At 44.2% G+C, this 20,792-nt stretch overlaps 1 protein-coding gene across 4 annotated transcripts in view; it reads right to left on the bottom strand.

Annotated features, from left to right (window-relative positions):
• The window catches only part of RTN4 (reticulon 4), a 39,518-nt gene that overhangs the window by 9,161 nt on the left and 9,565 nt on the right, over positions 1-20,792 (bottom strand). The window contains exons 2-4 of one of the 4 annotated variants that reach the window (XM_014895135.2): positions 16,514-16,570; positions 13,269-15,707; positions 299-506 (exon numbers count right to left, since the gene is read on the bottom strand). In XM_014895135.2, coding sequence (XP_014750621.2) covers positions 299-506; positions 13,269-15,707; positions 16,514-16,570 — 2,704 coding nt within the window. Of the gene's footprint in view, positions 1-298; positions 507-3,678; positions 7,280-13,268; positions 15,708-16,513; positions 16,571-20,792 lie in introns of those variants that run through there. The other 3 variants (XM_014895134.2, XM_088160794.1, XM_088160793.1) reach the window with 3 other exon arrangements.

The following is a 20,792-nucleotide window of genomic DNA, read 5'->3' as shown; positions in this document are numbered from 1 at the left end:
CCACGCGTTTTAAGGCCTTAAAAGTTTCAAAAAGATTAAAGTATCCCCTTGTCATGATTTAAACCCTGCTACATTTATTCTGATTTTTCCACCCCTTGTACCAAGCCCTCAGTCCTTTTTCTGTATTTACTCTATGACTCCTGAGAAAATCTGAAAGTGGGGAACACACTTTTCAGCGCAGAGTCTATTTACATTATTATACAACATCCTGCAGCACGTGTCACCCACTGATTCTGGCAGTGCTGCTCTCCAAAACAACCCAATTTTGCTTAATTAAAAAAAAAAAAAAAAATCTCACCTGAAGGGGTGGCCCTCATCAGACTTCTGGATCGCCTGGATAACTCCCTTGTATATCCTAAAGCTGATGGTGACAGAGAGCAGGGCCAGGGCAATGTAGGCTGTGACACTCACGATGCTGAACACTGTTAATGAGAGCAGCAGGAACAAGCTGGCTCCAAACACCACCCCGGTCTTCTTAATGTCTCGCCAGTAAAGGAGGTCAACAACTACAATTTAAAAGAGGTAAGAAATTAGAGCAAGGCACCTTAGGCATTCACATCAAGTAATTTTTCATTATTCACTCGACTGCTGAGAGTCACCAAGAGCAGGACTTGTGAAGCCCCATCAAAGCAGAGCTGAAATCACAACTAGAAATAGGTTACTTAGTACTGGTTCTGCTCTGGATTTCAGATTACTGGGATTACTGCTACTAGGATTAAACCAGATGCAATTGTTCAAATTTTAAAACAATGCTGCCCTTAAGCAATGTCAGAATTCATCTCTTCAGCTACTGTGCTGTGTTCTGCACCAGAACCACAGCACTTTGTGCTTCATTTCCTCTCATTGTCGAACATTTTGTGGAGGTCACTCCCTGGAGAGATTGATTCCAAATCCCTGTTAGGACAGATAACAAGACACCAACAGATCTCTAAACCATTACATCTTTCCAAGCCTGGTAGAGGCAAAGGCACTGCTCAAAGGCTCATTAACAGTTCATTTTGTTTTCTTTTGATGGAAGCATTCCCATGGGAGTTTATAACGTTGATTATGAGTGACAGACTGAGCCATCAAGAGGGAATACTCTCCCTGGAATGTCAATCCAGGCTAAATCTGCTGTGCTCCAATGCAGAAGACTTCATTTGCAAACCAAGTTTAGTTTTCCTTAAGTGACCCTCATTAGAGAACACAATATTATGCCATTTTTAGCATCACTGTTCAAAGCAAAGCACACTCCTGCACGAGGGACAGGTAATGGCTTCACACACCCACTGCACATCTCTTTGTTAAAGAGCAAGAACCAACTAGAGACCGAATTCAAGATGAATTACAGAAACATATTACTATTGCACTACACATTTAGTAATCCTGCCTCATCCTAAACATCACTAAAATTAACTGTAAAATCACAGCTTGGAATAGATTATTTGGATGACTGTAAAAACATTTTAAAAGATAGAATTTGTTTATTTCTTGCAGGATGAAAGAGAACAGTCATGCACCAACATCCAACACTTCGGCAGCCTCTGTAGGGCAAAGTCTGTGTAAGCCTTTTGTAGGTACAACATGCCAAAGCTCCTGGGGTGTTCTCCCAGACTTTCTGGGGCTGAAGTTCTTTCCAATTATTCCAACATGGAAACTACACTGCATAGCAGCAAAGATGAAAACCATGGTCAGAAACTTAAACCCACCCTAATGCAAAGTATCTAACCCCAATATCTAATTCACGTTTCAGAAGTTTCCTGCAGCCCCACACACACAGCCAGGTTACAGCTGCACCAACACCTTCAATTTATCACAGACCACAAGTGCTGTGGAAAGAACAGCCTCACCCTTCCAGCACCCTCCATCCCACTCCTTTCTTCCAGCCTGGCTGCCTGTGCTGTGCCAAAACCATCCCAGAAAGGTGGGAGCCAGCCAGATCAGGGCCTGGAGCTGCCACCATGTGACTGCACAAACATATGGGGACAGAGATAGAGCAGCGTGGCCCGGAGGCAATGCTCCTGCTCTCCCAGCACCTCCAATCCAAACTCCTCCTCCCACTGCAGCCCAGGCTCCAAGCAACACAACTTTTCCTTAATGTTGGTAAAAATCAAACAAACAAAATCAAATCATCGTAGATCAGCTTTTGTGTGGGTTGTAATTCCAAAATTTGACTTTTTCTTTGGGTTCTTCCTTTGCTTCCGGACACAAAAGAATCTATTATTGTCTCTGCACATCCTGCATTGAACATCAACACAATTGTGTGATTGACCTAAGAATCCTTGTAAACCTGTAAACCTAAACTGAGCTGCAAGAACACCCCAACACCCGGGTGAGACCTTCATAACCAGTCTTGCCCAAAGTTAGTGGATTTTGTGCTCTTAAATCACGTCAGGCATCTTTAAAGAAAAAATTCTCTTTTTTTTCTGGAGCATTTGCTGCAAGAACTGAAACCGTGTTTATTTTTAAATGCTGCAATTTGAGCATCCATGCATTCGAATGTGGTGCTGCCCCTGTATCAGGTGACACATTCAGTCGGAGCCCTGCTCCTCTGTGCCTGCACACAGCATTATTTCTGTCAACGAGCTGCTCCCTCCTCTCTGCAGCTTGAACGCTGTGAGTTCTTCCTGCTCCATAGGAAATCACCTATTCCATGCATTAATGCATTATCCCAGTTATAAGGAATGTAAAGAGGGTAATTCATCTGCATGACAGTTCCAGAATGCCAGAAACAAAGGTACCTTGCTGGAATGAAAGCACACAGCAAAAGCCAAATGGCCTTTAGGGACCCATCAAGTCCTTTGTTCTCGGTAATCAATAAGAAAAATCCACGCCAGGAGCTCCCTGAGCAGAGTTAAGCTGCACATAAAACATTTCCCCTCATTCCATCTCCACTCCTTTATGAGCCTTGGCTTCATGACATATGGATCTGGTTTCATCGTAAATTCCTCAAAGGAAATTCGGTGTTTAAGTCACTGAAAAACTGCTTTGTAATTTCTCAGTCCAAGAAAGCAGATGAAGCCACTGATTTGTATTCTCCAATTGATCAGAAACAAGTTATTTGCATTTATTTTGAAAGGAAAACATTAAAAGTATTACTAGAAGCAGCTTTCTCGCTTTAACTTACAAGCAAGATATTCACAGCAGATTAAAGAGAAAACCAGAAAAACAAAAACCCCCAAACCAATTTTGAGCAACAGCCCTGCAACATCTTTCCTTATGGAAACCGTTCTGAGTTGCATTTTGTACAATATGAAGTAAAATAAAATAAATAATATTAATGCTCGTCTTGCAGGCCTATTCTAAAACAAGAACAGCTGCCTACATTTGGTAAGCACGAACTGTCACTTGGCACGTCTAAAAATAGTCCTGTACCATCCGTGCCTTACATGCACAACTCATCCAGTTACATTTTGCTTTTAAAGCAAGTGCTGCGATAGCTTTGGCACTGTATTCTTTAAAATCTTCTCCTTTCAGATATTTAACTTAAAACTGAGCAAGTCACATCGGGTTCTGATGACAAAAACAAGCGGTCCGATATATTTAACCTGATAATCCCTTTTTTAAAAACCCCTAAACCATGCAGCCCTGTCTTGTTTTGTTCGGTTTTTTTTTTTTTAAGAAAGAGAAATTAAAAGCGAGACCTACGAGCGAGTAGAGCTCACGTGTAGCACAGAGAAGCAGGAAAAAGGGACTAACCCATTTTGGCATCCATCTTGAGCGTGCTGCAAGCAGCCAGCCCTGGCACGGCTCAGCTCCCGGCGCTTTCCACTTCCTGCCAGGGCAGCCGGAGGTCGGAGCTACGCAACCTCCGCCCGCTGCCAGCCCAGAGCGGCGGCGGCGGCGCCGCCAATGGCCGCGTGTGCGCTAAATCCTTGGAATGCAGCTGCACAATGAACAGCTCCCCTCCATCCATCCCTCCCTCCTTCCTTCCAGTATTTACAGCCCGACAAACCCGCGCTGCAGCGCCAGAGAAAGGTTGCTTGTGTCCAAGGGGAGGGGACAGGGGGAACACTGAGCGATTTACACTGCAGCCTCTGAGTGATGTGAAAGGTAGGCACGGGTCCTTTGTATTCCCAGGCACAGGGAAGAGCCTTTTCTGGCTCCGTTTAGCGTTGTGCCAATAGAGAAATGGGACAGCAGCGCTCACCACGGGCAGCTCTCAGCACGGCTGCGGTGCAGTGTCACATCTGTCACCGAGCAGGAAAAGCTGCTGCGGAGAAAATCCACAACCACACATTGCTCTGCATTTCTGCTGAGATGGCCTGTTCCACTTACACATAATAAATGTAATAGTCACACACGATGTGATCTCCAGGGTTTCTGGCGATCTCTGTGCAGAGAACCCGAGTGCTCACCCTGCAGTTCCACTGGCCCCCAGGAGAAGCCATCAACCATCCAGTGGCTGGTGTGTCGAGCACCACCACAGACAGGTCTGACTTTTCAAGGCTTCCTGCATCAGGATGATTATCCAAAATCCTGCCTGACATCCTACCAGGAGCAGAGACCGGGCCACAAAATTGCAGCCTCCATTGGCCCTCATCAGACACATCGGTTCTTTGAGTGTCTCCTTGCAAGCCAGGAACAAGCACCAGTCCCTGGCTGGAGAAACTGGGTGGTGACAGCAGGACTGCAAGCGGTGCCAAGCACGTGGGGCTGCCACCAACAGAGCTGTCCCTGTCCCAGGGACAGGCATCCCTGTGGAGCAGCACAGCCGCGGGAGGATGGGCAGGCAGCTCCAACTGCGTGCCAGAGGGCACAGAGCAAGGCTGCACCACGCACAGTTCAGGCTTGGCACATCTGCACCACAACCCCAGCAAAAAAAAAATACACATTTCACAAGTACATGCTAGAACAACAATAAGGCAAACACTACCAGATTTAAAAAAAAAAAAAAAAGTCCCAAATATTACCTAATGAGCCAAAGCAATATTTTCCTTTCATTTCTACTTGACCAGATACTCCTGGCATGTGTGCACAATGTGCCAACTGGGAAAACCATTCCAAAGCCTCAAATATTCATGATAAAGGTTACCTATGCAATTTTTGCCATCAGTTAACTAAGTTAACCCAAAATTCAGAGAGATTTCTGCTCATTAATTAGAAAAGAATCCTGGAATAACCTGGAAGTAAGGCTGTGCTGTTCGCCATATCATCATATCAATATTCAGCCATTAAAACCTGACAATTCCTTGAAATCATTAAAAATTAAATAAATCAATGTTACATTTTAGTACCAGTTACTCCAGAGGGCCTATCTTCAAGAGCATTAAAGATTAAAATCATGTTACCCCAGGGTAGACCTATTTCATCCCATCTATCTGGATGATCAATACCACAGGTATTAATCAATGCCACAGGTTGTACCACTCGCATTATGCTTGTTCCTCAACTACAACACATTAACCAAATCTAAATTTGAGATTATATTCATTAGGAAATAACGTTTCAGCTGCAAAGTTCAGTTACAACCCATACTTTTTGCTCTTCTCTGGCTTTAGATTTAATTATTTAAGTAATTTTGTAGCATGGAAAGAAGCATGTTGCAATATTTGCTTCTATATTTATTTTGGGGCTTGATGAATAGTGCAATCAGTCCCTGAACTTTACCCATCCTTTTCCATGCCACTGGAGCCTGACCTAAGGAAAGAAGAACGTGAAACACGGCGTCTTCATCTTGTTCTAAACAAAAAAACAACTCTAAACCAGGCTTCAGCAGCAGCTGCAAAAGGAGAGGAACCAGGGTCTTCTGCTTCCCTGAAAATCTTCATTTCTGCTTCCATTTTCTTTTAAACCTGACCTCTGCTCAGGATGGGTAACTGGGAGGTTTTAACCAAACCAGACTCCATTATTCTCAAGGCCTCAAATTCCAGGCTTGGCAATGTTCTTTCAGATCAGCACCACCCCTGCTGGGCTGGTTGTAAAAGAAGCCTGAAAATTGGGCCTCAACAAAAAAAGGGAACTTGCCTTTCGATTTTTACCAAAAACCTTCTGATCTCAACCCTTTTTTTGTTGTTTTTTTTTTATTTCTTCCCATCCCAAAGAATTCCAGGCCTGACATATGAAGCCTTGAACATTTAAATTACTTACACATCAACAACATATCACTAAACACTGCACAATGTTTTTTCCTGGCATTTTACAGCCCTTTAATGAAAGATTAAACTTTAAGAACCTGATTTTTCAGGGGCAGTGTTTTCACCTTCAGGACTATTTTTGCTATATATTTAGGTTCTGATAAAGCATTCTATGGATTTCAGAGAGCTGGCAATTTTGTCCAAGTGGGAAAAAGTAAAAACCCTCAGATTTTGAACAATAATTCCCAAAAAAAAAGAGGAAAACTTCACAAGCACCAAGAATGACAGGGCCCTTTAAAATATATTTAAGTGTCCAGAGATGATTAAATTTTTTAAAGCTTGTCCTGTTGGTAAAGTATGAAGATTACTTATTCAAATAAGGCTTAAACTCTAACACACTGAGCACTAATGTAATGATCCACAGAGATTTGCACCGGAGATCTCCCATTGGTGCTTACAGGAACAAAGGTCAGCACCACACTAATTTAAGGTTAGCTACTTATTTACCTAAAACAATTTGATATTATGGCTGTAAATTCTAAAAATTCAGACACAGTTTTACCTAGAATTCGACAGAATTATGAAAGATTCAAAGCAAATGGGATCAAGGGTAGATTCCAAACAGATTTTTAGAGAAAATACCCCCAACCCTGCTGTAGCCCGCATGCAATTTCTTCTCTTCAAAATATTAAAATATGACCTGCAGGTTACATGAGGGTTTTCAGTTAATGGTTAGTATTGTTAGATTATTAATAATCTCGAAATTTCCAAGGACCACGGACTGAATTGGGACTACGCCGGTATTTGTGCCCTGCATACCAAAACAAGCCCTTCATTAATATGCTCTGTAGGACTGGAAAAGATCTGCAGTGTCACACGAGCCGTTTCACCTACATAAAGTATTTATTCTTCTGCATTGCTCCCATTTACCCATTTTAACCTGCAGCTTTTAGAATTCTGCACGTGGCACAAAGAGACTCCACATTTGACAATCAAATAAATACGTGCTACAGACACCATTAGCTGAAAACAACCCGCGGCATCTCAAAGGAATCAAACGAGGAAAAAAAAGGTGAAAGAATAAAAAGAATAAATACCCTTATCCTTCCAACTGCTCGGCTGACTGTCCATCTCTCCAGCTGCGGTTATCAATTATGCATTCCAAGAGGGGAGAGCTGCGGGAGAAGCGCCCTGCAGCCCAGGGAGGGAACCATGGGCTTCCCCGGGCTCCGCAGTGGTGCTGCACTGGTGCTGCAGGAGCGGGTCAGCTGACGGGGTGTGGAGCTGACGCAGTGCTGGCAGCGCACGGCCCCGGAGCGCCGGCGGGCGGCAGCGGCTCCGAGCGGCCCCGAACGACGGCTCCGAGCGGCTCCGAGCGGCCCCGAACGAAGGCTCCGAGCGGCCCCGAACGAGGGCTCCGAGCGGCCCCGAGCAGCTCCGAACGAGGGCTCCGAAGCCCGGCCGCGCTAAGCGGATTTTCGCGGCCCGGCTAAAAGTAGTCACCAGACGAGCTTGAAATAGATTGCTTTTCAAACAGAGGTTCCAGGGCGTTTACAAACCTCTCAGATGTATGGCTTCCCCTCGGCTTTCTGTAAACTAATGTCTGCCTGCTGGAGGACTAACAGAGACGTCTTTGTAACACTTCTCCCTTCACAACAAGCAGCGTGAAGGGAAACAGAAAAGAACCCTTTCTGTGCCTGGAACAAAAGCAGAGGCTCATGATGAACACGATTAATCCTTTTGCTGGTATCTTTAGTCCTCAGGAGCTGCTCAGCCATATTTATTCCCCTTAAGGAAGGCTGCAGAAAAAGTTACTCAGCCCTTTACCTAATTCCTACAAGCAAACAGCTTCCCCCTTTTTATTTTACATCAGCATTCTCTGTCTGCAGCTGCTGACCTGACAATTAACTGTTCCCTTCATTTAAATAAAAACAGGAACCTGACAGTTTACAGTACCAACATAAAGTAACATATGCAAAGTATTGCACAAACAGGAGAGGAGCGTGAAAACTACAACTTCTCTCTGAAAGAGAAGAGCTATGGGAGTCCTGTTGTCATTTTGTTTCCATCCCCGCTGAAAAAAACACAACTTCTTTTCCAGCTTGGAGTTAACAATAGAATAACAACAGAAGATAACAACAGAAAGCTAAAATCTTTGCAGGACTGCTCCAAAGCCTCTTAAAAATCTAGTACATCATTCTCTTAAGAACTAGAAAAGGGCATTCCCACATTTCCATGAAAATACTGTAGTTCAGGATGGTTAGAGATCCCGAATCAGACCTTAATAGACAGCTTCCCTTTTCATTAGAACAACCTTACACTGAGAAAGATCACTACAAAGAGACCCAAAAGCCCCGGGTTTGACTTCAATGCTCCATAAATTTAAGGCCTCCTTTGACAGCAAGACCAGTCACATCTCTTTTTAACTTATACAAAGATATGCATTTCAGTTCCAATTTCAACAGGTAAATCCAAACAAATCCAAACTAGGAGGGAAGTAGGCAGTGTATATTCAAACATCACAGTGTGAGCCAATGTGAAAAGTTGCACTGTACCAAAGAAGAAGTGCAAAACATGTCTGAGAATCTGCTTCTGTCTTCGGGCTGAACTGGAAACCACCAAAACCTGAGTGCCCCCCTCCATATTTGCACTGTCCCTAAATTTGCCAAGAGCATTGTGCTTCCAAAGGCCTTCCCACTAATTATCACATTTCTAACGATACCCAATTAAAGCCTCTTCATTTCACTTTTATATTCTTTATGTCTTAGACTTAAAATAGCACATTTGTGGAACTCAGTCTAAGCAGAGTTTGTTGTGGCCACAGCAGCAGCACCAGTCCTGTTTCTCCCACCTCTGGTGAGCCCTCACTGCCCCCCAGGAGTTGCTCTTTACTCTCTGTATACTCAGGGTTCACTCTCACGGCTCCATGCAAGCACACCCGTAATGAAATCCATCTCCCACTTCAGGCAAGAGGGGACCCTGCTCTGCACATCAACTGGGCCACATTGTGGAGCAGCTCTGTTTCCAGCAGGGACATGGCACACCTGCCTCCAGAGCAGCTCTGAACACCAAGGACAGAGGAGGTGCCATTATCAGGTCCCCCAGACAAGTCAGACACAATCAGCTCTGGACACGTGTCCTGGAACGCCCGGGGCTGCTGCCAGCCTTGACTCACTCACTACTCACACATGAAATCACCCTGAGCACGGGCACTGCACTGCACCTCCCTATCTGGCAAAGTTGGGAACTTGGCCCAACTGCTCCATTTTCTCCCTAATTCTGCCACTCTGAAGGAACTTCCCTCAGGCTTTGCTCTTTTAGCAGCCTCGGTGACAAGTCTTTGCCTCTCAACAGGGGTCACAAGAGCTCTAATGAAACACAGCAGGTCTGCATCTTTCCTTCAGAAAAATTTTGCCCATTAAGTTCGGTTTTTTCCTCATTCCTCTTCCTCCTCCACAATTTCTCTGCCCTCTGGAACTCTCCATTTACCCGGCAGCATAAAAGATGACCTGAAGAAGCAAATCTAAGAATACAATGAGATGAAACAAAATCAAGATCTTTTATGTTGAATTAAATGGAATTTTACCAATCTCCTTCTGAAAGAAACTGAGAGACATTCTGAGCCCTTTTTTCTCCAATGAAAAACAGCAAACAAAACCAAACACCTCCCATCTGCTGAGCGGCTCCATTTAACTCACTACAAACACAGAAAGCAACAGAAATCCCCCAAATGGGTACAGCTGGTATCAGGCAGAACTTCTAATGTCCTTTAAGCTTCACACAACTGCAATGACCTGGTTTCTGTTACAGGAAGTATTTGATTTCTGCCCCCATGTTGTAGGAGGAGAAAGGAAAGATTCAGCATTACTGCCACCCTCTGAAAGCACATTTCTCACCTGGGCTTCACCTTTGTATTTGCCCCCTCAAGAAAATGCAGGAAATGTAAAGTATTATTAATTAGCTGCATTTCTGAGTGCCTGTAATGAAAGCAAACAGAGCTCATCTGAGGGGAATGTCTACAGAGCTGGTGCTCAAACCCACCTGAAATAAGGTGTTCTGGGAAACTGAGTGTTTGATGGTAAAGATCTCAACACTACTTCCAAATATCACTGTAATACTCAACATGGACACACTGAGGGATTTAAACTGCCAGTTTCCATCTGAGTTCATAACTTTGTTGTGGCTAGAGGTTGAGTCTATAATTCAATACTATCAATAGTATAAAAACCTCCACATCCCATCAATCAAAGCCAGGTTTGTGGAAAGCATGGGCTTGGGGAGGATTCATGATCTGCATGAGAAGAAGGTCTGTGCAACAGAAGGGCTGAGATATGTAATGTGTATATTTAGCTTTCACCTCTCAGACTCATTTCAGGAGCTGGGAATTTCTCCAAACCTGGATGGATTCCTTCCCATCGGGCAGGCTGGGGCTCCACCTCAGTGACAAACACTAGATGGCATTAAAGCCCTGTCACACGCACAGGCTGGCCCTAATCCACGGCTGTGCCAGCAGCACCTGAACCCACAGGAAATGCCCTCGGAGGTCACATCTTAGCAGGCAGTGCATTGATGGAGCTCAGAAATGCGGATGTGAGGTCTGGGGAGGAGGCAGAGAAGCAAAGCTATTTGCTCCAAGCCAAATACAGCAGCTACTGAGAAATACAAACTTGGGGGGAACAAAAACACTGTATTCAAAAGACAGCAGAAATTGCTGTTGTTACAGGGGCATGTTTGCCCTTAAAATCGTTCCAGTTGTTACCTAGAGTTCTGAATTTGTTTGGATTAGAGGTTTTGTGCTTTTGTGTGTTTCTTAAATCTCTCCAGGTTACCCAAGGGTGTGCCAGGCACCATTTCGCAAACCTCCTTCTAGCCAGGAGGCTCTTGAAAGCTTTAAATTTCCTTCAGTGGAATGGGGAAGTTTAAAAAGTATTGGCAACCTTTTTAGAATCCCTGTTAGCTCCCCACAGCCCGCTGGGGCTGTGGGAAGTTACAACACACTGGCATTTAGGTTAGCTTCCAGAAAATAGCACTGTTAAGTAAGCATTCCACAACCTTGGATTTAAGTGCACCAGTAAGGCAGCTGAGATTAAAGCTTTAACAAGCATCAGTCACACCATCACACCAGCTGAATTCCACAAGTCTTAAGACACACTGAAATCTATTTCAGTTCCACCGATGGGTAGGAAAAAAAGCCCCAAGAACAAAGGTGGACACAGAAGGCCAAACACATGCTCAGATGCACTTGGCCTTGTGATAAACAATCCCTCCTTGTTAGTTCTTCAATGATATTCTGAAATTGTGCCTAAGCAGTGTGGTATTTAAAACAGACAACCGATGCTGTTTATGGCTTGTCTCAGAAGTCCAGTTCAGTATTTTGCAACACAGCAGACTGTGAAGAAAAATCCAGAAAAAAGGCCCATTTTTGAGTGGGTATTCTCATCTATTTAGCTTTAAGCAAGCGCTCCTCTGGCGTAAAGCAAAATATTTTCTTCCCAAACAGCACAGCACATCAAAAAGGAAAACTGCAGCTCCTCTTCAGAGTGAACACAACACTGAGAGGCTGCAGCTGCCCAGCCCAGCTCACAGCACACTGGACAGATCTGGGCCCTGTCCCTGCACTGGGCCATGGATGGGAGAGCAGTACACTGTTCAACTCCTCCTCCCTGCCCCGGCAGCTGGGTCTGTGCAGCTTCTGTGGCAGCTTCCCAGGGGTGCAGGAGCAGCAGCTGAGTCCTCCTCAGACCCACAGTAAGGGGCTGCCTTCCCCAGGCAGGGACTTGCCACCCCCAGCCTGCTCCACCTATGCAATGATTAAAGACCCTCTGCAAAGGTCTCCCTTTAAAAGAAAAAAACCAAAAAACCCTAACACAAAAGCTCTTCTATTATGTGCAGTGTTTTGCTTTTTTTTTTTTTAGGTAGTCTGAGCTCTAGGCAATTAACCCCTTGACATGAAGTCCAGGACACACAGCTGCTCTCTAGACAATTCCATCTGCTGGAAGCCTGAGGAGCCTTCACAGAACACACTGAGTTTTAGCAGTGCAGGTTATTAATGAAGTTTTACCCCAAGGGAAAAGCAAAACTCTCTCCTTTCTGCCTTACCTGTATGTATAGAGGAGGTGAGACAGGAGACATGGCAAAGGTAAATATAAAAACCACGTCTTCTACCTTATTTCCCAAACCTATTTCAGTTGCACCAACACTAATGTTCACTTCAGCATACACCTGCTTTTCCCTTCCAACTCAGGGTATTCTGTAATCCTATTTTATCAACTGTAGGCTGCAGCTACTGCATAAATACAGTACTGCTGCTGAGTCAAACTAACTCCTGCTTTTCTATTTAGAGCACTGTGCTTTCTGCAGTAGCTGTTTTTTTGGTGTGATTGCTTCTGGTCAAAGCTTAAGTAGCAGCAGAGTGCTGCAATATCAAAAAGCAAAGTACTCCTCTAGTCTACAAAAAGCTGGAAATTCACGAGGTGCTCAGTTTAGAGAAAAGAATACAATTTCTTGCTACTGTAATTGCACATTACTGTAAGAAAAATTAACTGCACTGGAGTGCAAGCCCCACCTGAAAAGAGAAACAGAAATTAATACCTGTGCTGTGCATAAACCAATTTTAGTGTTTGCAGAACACTCAACTTCTTAATGACCACTTTTCCAGTAACCTGCATGCTAAGCTCCTCATGTTCCTCCCTTGGTTTAAACCACTGGCCTTGATCTAATGCAGGCTGAACATGCACAGGCTCTTTTCCAGATTCCAGGTACATCCAGGAGCAGCAGGGGTATTTTCCTGAGATTTACAGTCTAAAATCTGAACTGTTAATGAAAAGCAAGAAATGCCTCTTCAAATCATGTGCACACAGCAAACAGCATCCCAGACTGAGAGTTTGGGAGGCCACCCCATGCCCAGCCTGTGGACAGCCACGGAGGGGCCTGCAGTGAGCAGCCACTTATTCCTGCATCGACACACCACGAGCAGCAGAGCTGGAGGAGGAACCTGGAGATGCTGAGTCCATCCCTGATAAACAGAAAAAAGGTACTAAAGCAATCAGAATATGAAAAAAGGTACAAGTGCAGGCACTGACATTTTCTGTTACCCTTGGCCTACAGAGAAGTTTTCAGAAAGGGATTTAAAAAGAATAAGTCAAGACATGCTTAAGTTTAGCTAAAGAATTATGCAGATCAGCAAACTGCAAGACAGCATACACAGATTACCTGAAGACTTATTCAGCTTTGCTGAAAATACAGCAGTAGGTTTTTTCTTTTCTTTAACAGAAGCAGCTTCTTTCTCAGCTTCCTTCTCAAAAGCTCCCGGTTTTACTACACTGCCTATCTCTTTTTCAGCAGGTAAAGGTGAGGTATCTGTGGCTGGTAAGGACATGGTGGATACTTCAGGCACTTCTCTGTCCACAGCCTCCAAAGACTTTTTCAAGGCATTGCTATCTTCCTCAGCTTTTACCTCTACATTCTTCACAGACAGATCGTAGGGCAGCTCTGGGCAGGGCAACTGCCTCTTCTCCCCCTGGATCACCTCACCGATGTCTTCACCTTCATCTTCGTGCATCATTTCTTGGTCAGCGGCTTCTGTCACAAATTCAGGAACAGTTTTAGGATGACCTAACATCACAAAGTCTTCTTCCACTGAGACTGGGGAAGACTCCATGGGTGAGAGAGCTTTGTCATCTCCTGTTTTTGGTTCCATAGCAACAGATACATCAGCTGAATAAGCCAAAGCATCCAGCTCTTCCATTTGAAGAGGAATCTTATCTGCCTTGGCTATTTTTGCAGGTATTGGCTCAGATGGTGGAGCAGCAACAATTTTGGAAGAGTCCAGCTCAGGTTGGAATGACTCCAGATAAGGCTTGCCTGTGGCAGCTACTGAATCCACCAGTCCTTCCTCATGTTCTTCATCAGTTGCAATGCTCTCAGAGGATTTACTTTTTAAGAGGAGAGATGGATCTTCGCTCGCTTCCTCAGCAAAGTCAGATATCATCTGGCTATTAAACAGGCCAGCTTTTCCAAACTGTGGGGACAGGGTTCCATCTAGTTCCTTGTCTTCAGGCACATCCTGAGCAATGCTTTCTGTTACCAGTGTCTTTGAATACTCTGGGAAAGATGGAGGAGATTCACCAGAGACCTTTGTTCCCTTAATTAAGTCACATGCAATAGATATATAAGGAGTCTCCAGATCTTCAGGAGTGCTGCTACTCTCACCATCAGGCTGTTTAAATGCCAATGTCTCCTTTGCTTCCTGGGCCTGTGTCAGTGGTGCATTCACTGCCTCTTGGTACACGGGAGGTTTTTCAGCCTCCTTTACATTCTCATACTTGGCAGTGGGCATAAATGTTTCTAGAGGGGAAGCTTCCAGCTGCACAGCAGATGCCTCTGGCCCAGCAGCGCCGGTGCTGAGCGGGGCTTCCATGACAATATCTGGCAATATGGGCGATGGAGCAGCCTCTGAGCCTTCAAAGGAGGGGCAGATTTGTGCCACGGGTTTCAGAGTCTCCTGTGCTGCCTCGGAGGTTTGCACTAAATCAATCTTGGTTTCATAGGCCAGCTTTGTGCAGGCTGCATCGTGCATCTCGTAGGCCTCCTGCACCAGGTCAGGAGTGAGACCCTCGGGCATGTTTGTGGCGCTGTCAGGTGACACTGGGGGGACCCCCTGTGCTTTAGCAAGGTCAGCTCCCTGTCCTTCCTGCCCAACTGCTCCAGCAGCAAAATTACCTTGTTCTGGGCCCGTCTGAGCTTGCAGTTCTGCAATTTTTTTCTCATCGTCGGTTCTATTTTCTGAAGTGCCTTCCTCTAGTGGAGAAAGAGATTTGCCTTTGTTACCACCAGGACTTGGAGAGGAGTCAAATTTAGTACAAGTGATGTAAGTCTGTGAAGGTTCTTTTACAGCTTCTGGGGTGCTTGGGAAGGAGGGCTCTTCAGCACTGCCTTCACTCTCTCTTTCGTAATCCTTCTGCACATTCAGCTTACCCACGCCATATTTGTCATCCAAACTGCTCTCCAGCTTGGCATCTATCTTACTTCCAACATCCTCTCTCATGCTGCTCAGTCCATGACTAGCACCTTTGACTTCCCATATTGGCTCGAATGGTTTGAAGTCTGCATATTCTTCCCTCCTAAGAGAGTCTTCTTTCAGCAACCCTTCTTCACCATGATCACCAGCTCCTCTGTACTTGTCTTTGTTATAGAAGAGATCTTCCTCATTTCTTTCAAATAAATCTTGAGGAGATTCTGGAGACATTTTCAGCTGCTGCTCAGGCATTTTTTCCAGGTTAGGTAGTTCTTTAGGGCCCTCTAGCTGTGTTTTTTCTTTAGCTGGAGATAAAATGGCTGCTTCTTCTTTAGCAAATGGGGGTTGTGAATATGTCATCTCTGAAATGTCTTTATCGTTTCCCTCTGCAAGAAAGGGGTTTCTGGCATTTTTCATAGGCTCTTTATAAACCTCACTGGAGCTCTCTTTGTAAGTGCCTCTTGCAGAAAATCCATCTGAGAGGGTACCAAAGGCTGCATGCTCTTTAAAGGGATCGGCTGACAGAGGAGAGAAGGAGGGAAGAGAAGGAGCAGGATCAAGCGGGACTGCAGAAAAATCCTCTTGCCCAAGCGACTTAGTGCTACCTGGCTGCTCCTGCAAGTCCATAACTTTTTCTGTGACCATGGATAGAAAGGAAAGTTAGAGAATGCAAGTGCTCTCAAAGTCAGTGCAAACTTTCAACAAGTTCACATTTTAGCTACTAAAAGGCTCTTGCAGGGTCTAGCATGGATACTACGAGCCACTAATACACAGTATCACTTAAAGCTGTTCTACTTCACTTCTTGGAGAGAAGTGAGCAAGAGGCTCAAGAAGCAGCAACTTTATGCAGTGCAAAGATCTCAGTACAGCTGAAGATGCCAGACAAGTACAGGGGGCAATATTAACAAAGCCAGAACAGGAGGGTGGCAAGGGCAGATAGAGAGAGGAAGTGTGTGGATGCTTGGGCATAAACATATTGCACAGACACGTGCCAAAGTCTTGTTTTGACACCTTTTTTTTTTTTAAACGGGAATTTGTGGATGGTGTACCTAATAAAAACCACTAAATCAATACTACAGGTGCAAATTTCACTTCTTTAAAATACTGCAGAAAGTTACTATAGATTAAATCTTTCTGCTAAATCAGTAAAGCAACTATGCTCTGATGTGTTAACCTGCTAACAGCATCAACTTCTCTCCTACATCAAGGGTCCAAGAATTCACAGATGGCTGTATCTCGTTTATGAAACAGTTTACCATGTCAACAAATGAATGTGTATTAAAATCTGGTATAGATCAACCAAAAAGTCAAAACTGAAAAACGTGACAGAGGCTATTCTTGGACCCATGCTGACTTTTAGTAGAAGCAGACTAGTGGGAAAGGGTTAATGAGGTCAGAAAGGCAGGAGGTACTCAGACAAAGGGGAGCAGAAAGAACTTGCCTGCAGAGGAGTGCATCAGAGGCGCAGATGTAGCAGGAAGAGCAAAAAGGGTCTCATCTGAAAAACAAACAAATAACCTCAGCAGAAGGAAGGGCCAGGCTGAAGAGGGGAGAAAGTACACGAAGAGTTCCCAGTAAACCCAACAGAGCCACAGCCAACACCCAAGAGAACCAGGGAGCACCACCATCAGAGCCAGGTGATTCGGGAGAGCCAACACCCAGATTTCCCCATTCACAGTGGGATCTTTATGGAGGGATCTCCACCCTCCAAGCCAGTGACCAAGCCTAGAGTGAGACACACCTTGGCAGCTCCTCTTCATTCCTGACCTTGCACACCACTGGGCAGCTACACCTGCCATTGCCAGTGGCACACTGTCCTTACTCAGCTCTCCTCACACCCTCACCCTTGTGGGGGAGCAGCCCCAACAAACTCAAATGAACACTGGTGAAAGTTCAAATGCCTAAAGCAAGCTCTGAAACACCCCACAAGCACTGCACTCCTCAGGCACAGCCATACTGGGCCGTGCCATCTGCTTTATATCTTCACTCTTTTCCTTTTGGTATTATACAGACAAGCCCCTGGAGGAAGCTGTTATTTTTAAAGCCTTTTCTGGCATGATCCAAGGAGTGTATTTGGCTTTGCTCTGTTTGCTTTAAACCCAATATCTCCCAAGACAAACCCGGTTCTCCAATTTCCACTCCAAGCTGCAGTACCAGCCACCATGTGGAAAAACAGGCAAAGAAAAACCAGTCCTTGTCTGCATTTCTGTGTCAGCAGCAGTGTTTTTCCCAGGTTCATCATGGCCTGTTGGCTTTACATTTACCATTTAGGTAAATTTATTTCATTCTGAGAAGGGCTTAAAGTTTTCAAATTCAGGCTGTAAAAGAATATTTGCAATTTACATCAATTGCATTAGCAGAGCAAAAATTCTATTAAAGCACTTAAATCAGATTTTTATTCTTAGTACAGACACCAACAAGCTTTAGTTTCGCCATTTGCCTGGACAAAATCAAGTACTGGAAAAGAGGTGGGGATATTTTTGGCTTGTTTTTTTTTTTATTATTATTAAAAGCAAAGAATAATAGAACCAATTGATTTGAAAAGACAAAGGCAAGAAGTGAGAAACAGGGTAGTTGCAGCAGCACATAAAAAATAACCCAGTGAGGCAAGGCATTAAGCCAAGCTGTGTTTTGGCACCAAACTATGACTTGTGCAGGAGTGATGCCACTTGCAGGCACCCATGACCTGTCTGGCTTATTCAAGTTAATCCCACCAGCAGTGTTCCAAAAATCAAGTCTCCTCACAACCTGCATTTCCTGTCACAATATACAGTCAGTTGGGTTTGTTTCACAGAACATTTCTTTCTCTCTTGCTGTATTTTGTGGATTCCAAGCTTCACCCGAAGATGACAGAAAACAGAGTAAGAAATAAAGCTCAGTGTAGGACTTGGTACTCAGGAAAGTCCTCAATTCCTGCTGGGCCAAAGAGATTTTTGCTCAGTTTTCTAAAAATTACATTTGCAGATTAAGAACCATATAGAGAGAAACCTCAATTCCAAATTTAGAGCACATTAAAGCGGTGTCACAGTTCAATGGTGGCAAAGCTTTTAAGGACGCAAACCACACTGGAGGACAAGTGACACTGTGTAGGTGACAGAGTCACAGAGCTGCTACACCAAGTACCTCTACAGGCCCTCTATTCCAGGAGCTGCTCCACTCCACATCCCCTGGCTCAGCAGGATCCTTTCCACAAACAGAGGCTGCTCCTCAGCCCCCACACCTTTCATTTTCCACACACTCTCCCTGCTCCACATCATCCCACATGTACTCAAGGGGTCTGGGCTTCGGGGCAGGACAAAAAGCAGGATGGGACCAGATGTGAACAGACACCCTGACATCCCAACAGAAAAGGGACTCCCAGGGAAACCAACACCCTGGAAATGCAGGAGGAAAGGCAAACAAACACAGCAGAGTCCACTGGGAGGCAAGGAGGTGAAAGGGAAAACACACAAGTCATCCCTGAAAGGTGCAGCTCCCTGCCTGTCCAAAGGCCAACTGCAATCTCTACCAAAAATTCCACATTTTAAATCTTTGGAACACCTTCCAGCTCCAGACAGAGAGGTTTCAGTTTCTGGGGAAGTGCATGGGCTCTCATTTTTCAGTGTTTCCTTAAGACAGCACAAGGCAAAAACTCCTTCTGAGGTCTGGCTTCCATTTACCCAACACAGAACCATAAAACTGCTATGGCAGCCACTGAATTCCCAGGTTCTCTTAATGGAAGGATATTATGTCCACACCCAAACTTTTATTTTCCACACATGGCTGGAATGTTAAAAAGAGATTACATAAAAGCAGTGTTTCCTAACCAGCCAAGGAGAACCACCCACTCTCCCTCCACCCACATCAGAAAGGCATTTTTCCTGCTGGAAGGAAAAAGATACAAGGGCTTTTTCCTGCCCTTGTGGTGCTGTGTAACACCTCCAGGCAAGCAGGGAAAATGGAGTAGGACAAGCCCCCACCAGCATCGGTGCTGGCTGAACCACCACTGTCTGCAGAGTGGAATTGGAGTGACATGGTGAAAGGGATTTTTTCCAGCACTGACACTGCTGAAGAATCCCCACCTCCCACGTGGGGGTAGAAAGCTGTCAGAAACACAGCTCTGTGGGTAAATAGGACACTCCCAGGAGCCATCACCAGGGGTGCCTTCTCCTATTCGCATCTCAATGGCAGAAATTAGGTGACAAAAACAAACACCCAAGCAAGCAACGCAACAGAACCAAGTAAAAAAAACTTCTGAACACATCAAGCTCTGAGAGGCAACATTATCAAGCAAAAGCAGATATTCAAAACACCTTAACTGACACACAAAGTGAGTTTCACTACAACAAAGCTTCACCCAAATATATATAGAAAAAAAACCTAAGTGCTCTTCTTACAAATCGTAACTTTTTACAAATCATAACTTAAACTCCTAAAAGTAAGATGAAGTGCTCAGGTAATACTTCGATCAAAAGACAGATTTTGTTTCATGAAACAGAAAAGAATGAGACCTCAAAATGAACACAATCTCCATGAAAAGAGTTCTTACTCCAAATTTTTTCAGCCAAAAACCCATTATGATGCAAGTTAGTAAAGCACTTTCAGCATTGCAGCCAAGATAAAGGCTGACCTCTCATTTATGAGTGGCCCCACTTTATAATAGTTACCGAAGCAATCCAATCGATGGCTTTTAAAGAGAACTTTAGAGACTCAGCCTGACTGCATTCCTGTTTTTTAACCAGAAACATTCTGTAAATTTTACCTTGGATTTTTGCAAATTAAATATTCCCTAAAAAAAAAACCAAAACAAAAAAGCAAATAACTCTGTCACTTCTTTCATTAGCATGAAGTCTCATATTCCAAAACTGCATTATGATTTCAGCTAAAACATAACATCCCCCAACGAGAATCAGATTTCAGTTTTGTTTAAAAATAAAGAACCCTGACACCAGCATGACAAAGACATGTAATTTTAAACCCTCATTTTAATTTTTGCTGATTTCCCACTAACTGCTGATGTTACAGGATGCTACCATTACCAGCATAAAAATTAACATTTAAATACCAAAACTTCAAATAAAAGGCAAGAAAACAAATGGAGACTTCTTACACAACTAATGAAATGAAAGTTATCGGCAAAGATTTCCAGAGAAAAACGTTTAAAATTAAGTAGTAAACTGAAAATTCCAAGAAAAGCAATTCATGGGAAAACAGCCTTTTTTTCTTCCCACAAAACATACTTGCCAAAGGAAAGCAGAGGACTTCAGTCTAGTCAGAGAAAACAAGAACTTGAGGCAGAACAATTCCTGTCCCTCATCACTGGATTTCTGTAAGTGAAGGACCCTTCCAATCAGCAGCACTGTGCTCAAGTGCCTTTATTGTTCTGCTGCTCTCCTGATTTTTGTGTATGAGCTCAGCATTGAAAGAGACAAAACCCACAGAAATACCGAGCAGACTTCACCTGATGCCCAGTTTAGCTTTGGCAGGAGACTGCCCTGGGCTGCTAGATTGCAGTTTCAGCCTTCAGAGCTTAAAAACCACTTCCTGGATTAGTTAGCTGGAAAATGCATGCTAGTCTTAAAACAAAATTAGCAAAAATGCAGTATTTAAGAATCCATTTCACCTTTGCAAGCTTAGGGAATGAGCAAGATACCAAACTAACAGGCTAGGGACTGCTTTTACTTTACAGACCTCCCACAGTGGGACATTGTGAAAGGCCTCTCCTGTTAACATAAATATTT

This window comes from Sturnus vulgaris, chromosome 3 (assembly GCF_052056855.1).
Source record: "Sturnus vulgaris isolate bStuVul1 chromosome 3, bStuVul1.hap1, whole genome shotgun sequence".
NCBI classification, from domain to species: Eukaryota; Metazoa; Chordata; class Aves; order Passeriformes; family Sturnidae; genus Sturnus; species Sturnus vulgaris.
Note: the sequence above shows the minus strand (reverse complement) of the source record. Positions and strands in the feature narration are given on the sequence as shown.